Source organism: Centruroides sculpturatus, unplaced genomic scaffold (genome assembly GCF_000671375.1).
Source record: "Centruroides sculpturatus isolate CEXI.00-Female unplaced genomic scaffold, Cexi_2.0 scaffold50, whole genome shotgun sequence".
Lineage (NCBI taxonomy): Eukaryota > Metazoa > Arthropoda > Arachnida > Scorpiones > Buthidae > Centruroides > Centruroides sculpturatus.
Genome location: NW_019384891.1, coordinates 49,972 through 58,874, shown reverse-complemented (window position 1 = coordinate 58,874; position 8,903 = coordinate 49,972). Strand labels below are relative to the sequence as shown.

General features: G+C 32.0%; 1 protein-coding gene and 1 long non-coding RNA gene across 3 annotated transcripts in view; one reads left to right on the top strand and one right to left on the bottom strand.

Annotated features, from left to right (window-relative positions):
* Positions 1-7: 7 nt before the first annotated feature.
* The window catches only part of LOC111631220, a 36,707-nt gene continuing 27,811 nt past the window's right edge, over positions 8-8,903 (top strand). For both annotated transcript variants that reach the window (XR_002757661.1, XR_002757662.1), the window contains exon 1: positions 8-1,163. This is a non-coding gene — a long non-coding RNA (uncharacterized LOC111631220). The remainder of the gene's footprint in view (positions 1,164-8,903) is intronic.
* The window catches only part of LOC111631219 (geranylgeranyl pyrophosphate synthase-like), a 46,618-nt gene continuing 45,271 nt past the window's right edge, over positions 7,557-8,903 (bottom strand). Inside the window, exon 10 of the mRNA XM_023375421.1 lies at positions 7,557-7,711. Within this exon, the coding sequence (XP_023231189.1) occupies positions 7,624-7,711 (88 nt within the window). The 3' untranslated portion in view covers positions 7,557-7,623. The remainder of the gene's footprint in view (positions 7,712-8,903) is intronic.

The window sequence follows — 8,903 nt, the reverse complement described above, 5'->3', positions numbered from 1 at the left end:
CAGGTATTTAAAAATAATTTCTGTATTAATTTATTTCAATGGTTTAAAATTAAAAATTGTATTTCTTCGGAAGGCCAACCAAATATACAGTGCAAATGGTTCCTTATAATTTATATTTGTATACAGTAAAATATATGATACATTAGTTAAGTATAGATAGACGATACCGTAAAGACGCGACCTACCGTTACGTAGGATCCGAATTCGAGCCCAGTTCGGATGATATCAATCATGAAAATTTTTGAGGCTTGGGGTATCAAACCGGACCCGGATGCCTCCATTAATTGTGGGCATGATCGAATCCCCGATGAACCATCGTTGATTCGATCATGCCAAGAACTTTACAAGTTGTTATTTATCGATTGAATCGATAAAATGGGCGAAATTGAAAGCGATAATGTAGATTATCATATAAAAAAACTTGCAATAAATGCTCAAACTACAATGACAAGATCACTAACACTAGAATTTAATCTCTTCTAAATCTTTATGGCATATTTATCCAATTAACAAGAAGCTCCGCTCCTATAAAGTTACTCTGCGTATTATCACGCAGATGAACTTTATAATTACAAATAATTTCGTAATTATAATAAATATAGAAATAATAATCTTCTTATCTTTGCCAAAAATCCAAGAATCTTCTCTACTTACGAATAATTAATTTATAATTTTTATATCTCTCTCATTTGATTGGAATTTTATGATTTATGCAGTAATTCGATTAGAAGAAAGGTTTTCGTTGTGATTATTTTTGCATTTTGAAATTTCTATCAAAAATCAATTCATAATTATTTGTACTCGTATTATCACATAATTTTAAAGTTGACTTTTTTTTAGGTTATTTAGAATTAAATATCAAGAAATTTTCTTTGAAAAAAATGATTTTTTATACTAATAATAATTCGATATTATAGATTAGAGCGTTTCTAGAGAATTTTCGTCCACGAAATGCGAAGGAAATCGAAAAGGAAGGAAACGAATGGACGGATTTTAACGGAAACTGGTAATAAAATTGGTCTATTTCTCGAACGGAAATTAATTACGTGCGCCATCAGAAAGAAAAGGAGACGCGAAATCCAAGTTTTAAGTTTAAACTCACTCATCAATGTCTCAGTTCGAATTGCTTTCAGTTTCGGGCATAATGGTGCACCCACCTTTCGGTATGTTATACAATTTCTCATATAAGCGTTTTTATATGATTTGTGTCGGATAAAATCTAAAATCTCGAAGATAACTCTGAACGGATCGATATTTTTGCAAACTACATAGGCTATAATTAATTTGTCTTGTTTTAAATATTTAATTTAAAGATTTCTGGGGTGCATATACTTTTGGAAACAAACCGATCGTTCGAATCGTGTACAAATCGTGTCGTTAGAATACAAACAGACTTTAGCGATCTGATCGATCTCTCTCCGCGTATACAAACGCCATGTAGAATCAACTGGATCGCTATCAAATTAATCCGAGCAAATGGCTGAAGTTAAGCTTATAGTTGTCAGCAAAGAAATACGTTTAACTGTCGAAAATGAAAAGTATTTAAAACTTATAAATGGTAAGTGAAAACATCATTATTAAAATATCTGATAAACTGAGGTGAAAAAGTATTAAGAGATAATTTTGCGAGACTGTTAAGCAAGGATACATGACGTGCGCTCTCCCATTTTGCCGTTTTGTGAGCAATTTTTATTCTCAGAGTAAATACCATTCGATCCTACTCGTATACTTTCGCCAGCTAACACACACGACAGAAGTGATCCGTATCACGTGACAAAGACTGATCCGATCTCGCAGATCTATCCATCTAAAACGAAAAGCATATGCACTCCTGGATAAAATAAAGTCTTCTACTAAATAGCAAAACGCAAGGCTGGACCTGTATCTTTACATGACATAGTTATTAATTATCTCGCACAGTGCGATAGCAATTTGCACTGGGATATTGTTGTTGGAGCGCGCATGAAAATAAAAGTTTGCTCTAATTAAAATTAATTATATTATAGATACAGAAATTAAAATTCGAAGGGATGCAGTAGTCTTTCAAGTAACATTTTTTTTACTTGTTTTATGAAAATAATATAATTTTATAATTAACATAAATACGATAAGGTGAAATTTTTAAGGGAAAACCATGTTAAATAATAAATTTACTTGTATTATATATTGAATATATAGAAACATATATATATATATAAATTCCATAAAACGTGTCCANATATATATATGTTACTATATTTAGGAAAGTATTTTTTAATATATATAACGTATTTTACTGTTTTTTTAATATATATACATATTAAAAAAATAGTTTCCTTAAAAATATGCAGTTGAAATGTATTGTACATATTTGAACATATAGCGCATTACATTAATTTTTACACATATAATAGGATTTATTGTAACTTTTATCAGAAATCTGCTTTAATGCGATAAGGCAACGCAATGCATGAGCGATTCGCAAAGGATAAAGTGCCTCCCTGGAGTACTTTCTATGGGAAACTGGCTCCTATTTAGATGTTAAATATGTGAAGAAAATCCAGCAAACTTTCCGTGGCCAGTCTTGGAAGCCACGACCCATGTTCGGTGGGTTTATCCACTCGGCTATGGTGGGTCCTTGTATCACAAGAGATCGCAATGTCTGAAAATTACGCGAAATAAAACAGTATAAATCACTACTGCACGTTACAGCACTTTAGAGTATTAAAAATATTTGATGCTGTTTGAGGTATAGCCTACGCAATATACTATCCAGCGCTTACCGTATAGTTCCAGATTTTATATATTTATCCACGTTTTTAAAAGTTTGATCTAATATAGGTGTTATGTCCTGCTCCTCAACACTCAACCACTCCCATTGTCTGCCTAACCGAATCATCATGGATATTTAAAAACACCTCTTAGACCAGTAACACACGGGACACTTTGCGGTGAACATTCTCCCATGTTTACGGATGGGAATAACCAAGACCTAAACCACAATGATGACACGTGTCCAACCGAAACGAAACTCCCCATGGAGTGTCGCCTTGGCGTGTCTATGAGCTTTGTAAAAGTGACAAATCGTGTCAACACACCATTCCACGCATTGGCGTTTATCTTGGTAAAACTGGATTATTTTTAAGTTGTTTTCTCCTCCTCCTGTGGCGCTACAGTTGGGGTCGATCTATACAAACATTGGGGGTACAGCCCAATGACAATGAGTAATTTTATTTTATACCGGTATATCGGGAGGGAAATAATTTGTTAGTACAAAAATATTAAGTGATATGTCCCGTTCTATATGGATCAGTGCCCATGCATGATTTGCACGTCGTCACAAAGTGTTCCGTGTGTCACTGGCCTTAGTGTTCTTAGGGCAAAGTGTTTTTTTTTTTAGAAAATAAATAAGCGATATCGCCATCTGCTGATGACGAGAAGACACCTGATGTTTTCTGTAATCAGTATTAAAGTAAAAATTAAATCCAGAGTTTGCTAGAAATTGACATTCAAAAGCCAGGAAAACCATAACAGATTCAATTCTCTTACTCTGGAAAATTGGTTTTAGTTAAAATCGGGAAAAAGTTGGCTGAGGTTAGTTGTTATACACGGTAAGGAAATCCTTTGAAGATTAACCGTGATTTTTTTTTCTATCTATCCATTTTTAAATAAAAATAATTCTTTATACGTTGGGAGATATTTAAATAAGTTTTGTAAATTACTATGTTCGATCCAGCCAGTTATATCCGAGTTTTTTTCGTCTGTTAAGCACATCCTTTGAGGATTTCCTTACCGTGTATACCAGCCTAAAATTCTAATTAGTTAAATTAAAAAGTTGGCTGAGGAGGGACAATAAATGCCCGAAATGTGTGTAAATAATATCAACACGTATCAACTAAATAAAATTTGATGATAAAAATTGCCAAGTGCCTGAAAATAAATACAATAATAATTTGTGTTTGAATTACTATTAAAATCGGGAGTTGACGCTTGCAGAATGGCGCTCTTGTGTATCTCTGCAATCAAAACACCTTAATATTTATTTGTTATAGGTTAAGCATCATTATTACAGTATAGATTTAACTCATCAATTTGAATCATGGTCTCTCATACAATTTAACTCACTCATGGTTTATCAGCATTTTTTCAGATAGCATTTACATTTTTAATTTTTAAAAAATGCAAAGTAGAAGGTAAATAAAGGTCACAGGATTCCCATAGAAAGTAAATTTTCTCCCAATACATCAGTTTCTGTTCACATCGATGATTTTTCTCGTTTTAAACGTCATATTTTTTCTATGCCTATTTCTCAAGGCCTTTTAGGTTTTTATTACCAGTGACATCAAAGGGTACGAGGGATGCGGACCGCATAGGCCATAGGGTAATTACCCCCTTCAGAGGGAGGACACAAAAATATATCTATAAAATTTTTGTGCAATGTTTCAGCAGAAAATTATTATTATTATATTAATATCCCGATAGTTGTTATCAAACTGCCATTATTACCAAATTACAATAAAAAATAAATGTAAATACTGTGCATATAATATTGTAAAGGTGTAATTTCAATTTTGCTAGTTGTTTACATTATTTCTATTACGGAAATCACGATTTACGAGGGACGTTACCGTAAAAAATTACTAGGATTCAGGTCTGTTACGAAAAAAGATCCATGCGGTGATACCACGAATTACCACACTAAGTGACACCTATGTTTATAACAATCTCACAATTCTTTACTTTTCTTTAGCGTGAGACCCGGAGTATTATTATATTCTTTCCATAATACTTTCCGGGTATTTTTTTCTGTTTGAAGGAAATCTCATTTGGCTTTTTATTTTCCAGTATTGTCTTATATTTTCCTACTAATTCCAATAATACTTCCTTTTATAGAAGATGGTAAAATTACGTGCGTTGCTTTCGATATTTTATATTTCCGTCATTTCTATACAGGTAATTGCTTGTAACCAATCTAGATGATGCTTACGAAAGAACTAAATAAATTTTCTTTTTTGCATTTATTTTCTAAATATTTTTACAGCATAAAAATATTATGTATTTTACAAAATGAAATAAATATTAAATATTTACTTCAATTTGTAAAATGTCTGTGGGACGATTTTATTCACCTTGTTTGAAGCTTAATAACTCCTGTGCTTTTGTCAAAAATATCTGAAATTTTGCAGGGAGGTTTGTGTATTAGGGGATTGATGCTAACAAATTTCGGTGATTAAAGAGGGTCATGTATATCTCCAGTAAGGTCAGATTTAATGATGATTTTACTCGTTATTAGCATTGAAAACTTTTTATAAAACCCTCAAAATTAAGTTTTTTTTCCATTTTATAATAGTTAAAAATATAAAAAGTTTTTAATAAAAAAATATAACAACAGATGGGGCAACCAAATATTGCCGGAAAAGTTAAGCAATTCGTAACTGGACTTTTCTTATTTTTAACTCTCCACCCGATAGCCATTAAAACGGAATTTTTTCCATGCCCTCTTAGACTGCTCATATGCTGCGTTGTCTTATCCCGTTATTCCAAGTAATCAGACGTTAAGTTCATTGTATCCCTTGTCGCCTAGTACATCCTTTACGAAGTAAATATTTCAAGTAAAATATCAATAATACAGGAAAAGAGGCTGATTTAAATTCAGTTACGAAGCAACTACAAGTAACCAAAGAATACCTTCTAGAATGTAGAACTTATAAGGGTTTTAAAAAATTTTGACTGATGCTGTTGAAATTGCAAAAGATCTGGAGATTCAACCGAATTTTAAAATACAAAGAAACAAAGAGAAAACAAAGTCGACAGTTCGAACATGAATGTCAAGTTTCTCAGCAGAAATTCAAAATACAATTTTACTATTGTGTATTGGATATGGCTTTAGTCAATTGAAGAGAGGTTCGAACAACTACACAGCATAACATTCTATTAGGATTTCTTTATTATATACTGTATATAATAGCACTAAAAAACAACTGCTAATGCACTAAACGATTGCAAAAATCTTGAAATATTTGGCTCATAATGCTAATAAAGATATCGATGTCAACGATATCTGCAGTGAACTTCAAGCTTTATCGCTCTGCGGAACCCGGGATCGATCCGGACGGGTCGAAAAAATCTCCATGAATTTTTCGGGAGTGGTCCGACCAGATATGTTGGCCCCCGTCTCTCATCACCCAGCCGCCCCATTGTGGGCCTGGCCAAACCGATAATGGGCTTTCTAAAAGAGGCCTTCTTAGTGCCCACAGGGCGGAAAGGAGTTTAAAAAAAAATAAAAACCCTTTCTTCCCTATAAATGGTTTTAAAATGGTTGTTTATTTTGACAACTGCGAACTTATGTAAGAAGGAATATAGATTTTTATCTTTTTTAATTCTTTTCACTTTTGGCACTAAGTTCTCTATTTTTGTGTTTATCATGATTTGGACTAGGCTCATAATGGTGGCCGCACGACACTGGAAGAAGGTACAATGCAGTACATTTCGGGTCATCCGCAGTAAAGATGTCAGCTTTCCGCTCCGAGACACGAATTCGAATCCAGATCAAGAACCCGAGGAATTTTTTATGGATGACCTGTCCCCATTCTTTATCGTCGTGCCATCCCTATTGCGCCAGGCTGAACCCATGATGATGGGCGTGGAAAGAGTTAAAAGTAAAAAATAGTCGTAATGCTATGAAATTATGCATGTATTTAATGGTGGACGATTTAATGTATTGATATATCTTTTAATTAACACTGAAAAAGTAGACCGAATGCTAGAAAATTGCTTTTACGTAGCAAAAAAAAAAAAAAAGAAAGAAAGAAAGGAATCCAAAGATACATCACAAAACGCACAATCTTATTAGATGGCAACAAAAGGTGTATTGGATATTTCAGTTAGAATATGTTGAACATTGTATTCGTCTTGAAGACTACATCAAGAAATGGAACGATTTAAAAAATCTATAATGATCGTATTCTGTAGATTGAGTTAAAGAGTTGACTATATCCAGTTTAGATCTAACTGGAAGTCAAATTATGAGTTACCCATCTTTCCTATTCAATTAAAACTACAACTTTATTAGGGCAATAGTAAAAAGAAAGCATATTAATGGGTATACAATAAAAGAAAATTTAATCATTAATTTAACGATTATTGCTATTATATATAATCCAATAATTTGAATTAAAGTCATGGAGATGAAATTATATTCTAAACTTGCCATTGTTAGCTAAATAAAATTATCATCATCATATTATTATTATTAAATTATAATTAAATTAAATATTATATTAAAATTATTATGTCATTATTAACTTTAGAAAAAATTTATTGCAAATTTACATATATTCTACAAGACTTTTTAGATACAGAAAATTTTCAATCTTCACTAGTTGATTATAATTCACGATTTTAGTTTTTTAAAATATATTCTACATTTTATTTATTTTATTAATTTGAATTTTATAAATTATCTAATTTCTACTTTTTAAATAAAGTATATTAACTTTAATTTAGAAAATCATAATTATAAATATGATTATAATTTTTTCTGTGTATATTGTATATTGCCTGATTTAAATAATAAGTACAAACCATAAAAAAAATTTTTTTAAAATCACATAATATTTCAAAATTTGATATTATTTAAATTTTTTAAAATGTATCTATCCAGTTTTTTAATTCATCTAAAACTACAATTAAATGAGGATTATCTCCTAATTGATGTATTTCATCTCTGGCTCTGTAAAAGAAATTCAGAAATAACTATATCATTAGTAAACTGTAAAATATAAATCAACTTTTAAAATTACAGAATTATTTCAAAATACAATGAATACCTTAACAAAACTCATTCATTGTATTTATTAGTATAAATCAGCAGTTCTCAACCTGTGTTCTGCAAAGTTGCCCTAAGTGTTCCATAAAAAAAAATTATTTTAAAGCTTTTATTGCAAATTTATTCCTATGTACAGCAACATGTTACTTTATTTGTAGAAAATTCCATGTTTACTATTTTACTGAATAGAATAAACTTTATTAGCTTATTACTTTGTGAGAATAGTAAATATGGAATTGTGTTCTGCAGCCTCAGAAAAGTCGAGAACTACTGGTATAAGTATTAATTTCTTAAGTAGAATTTTTCTTATAAGTAGTTTGATTAAGAAAGCACAAATCTACTCTGAATACCGGTACCGAACAATAAAGCTTAAGTAAGTATGAGATTGATTAACAAAAGATTTAAAGGTTTGAAATTATAATGTCATAACTGTAGCCTTTAGTTTATTTTTGTCATCATATTCTAAATCTACAGTCCTCAAACTATAAAGGTCTTCAAAAATTTTATAATCTTAAAATTGAAATTTGTTAAATTATCTAGCATGATGGTTCCAAAACTTTGAAGTGTCATGAATCCTTTTAAAAAAGGTGTATTTTGGCAGACCCTTATTTTTTGCTGTTAGCTTTTAGTCATTAATTAATATAATAATAATAATAACTCTCCCGTGGTCACCACCTGGTCGTGGTGGGAGAGCCCAGTAATTTAACTGATCCATAGGGCAATGCAGGCTGGAGCACAAGCTCCTGGTAGGGACACCCATGCCAGTAAGGTCTATGGGGAGAAATTAAGCTAAGAGTGACCACACACCCACATTCTGTGGAAAAATTTATGATGGTAGTAACCAGATTAAAGTATGATACCGGCTCGGACGTTGCCCGGGTTAACAAGGTCCGCGTTCGTGGGTTAAGCAGAGGCTCACGTTCGAAAAATAGGCTCCAGTCTCCCTTGGTTACCAGTGGTGAAAGCAGCACTGGCCCAAGCATGGCTACTGCAATGCCCTCAACAGATGAGAGGAATCAACCTAGCCTTGGTGTTTCTGTGGCAATGCATCCACAGACCACAAAGGCTGGAAAACCACGCCAACGGATGAAATGGA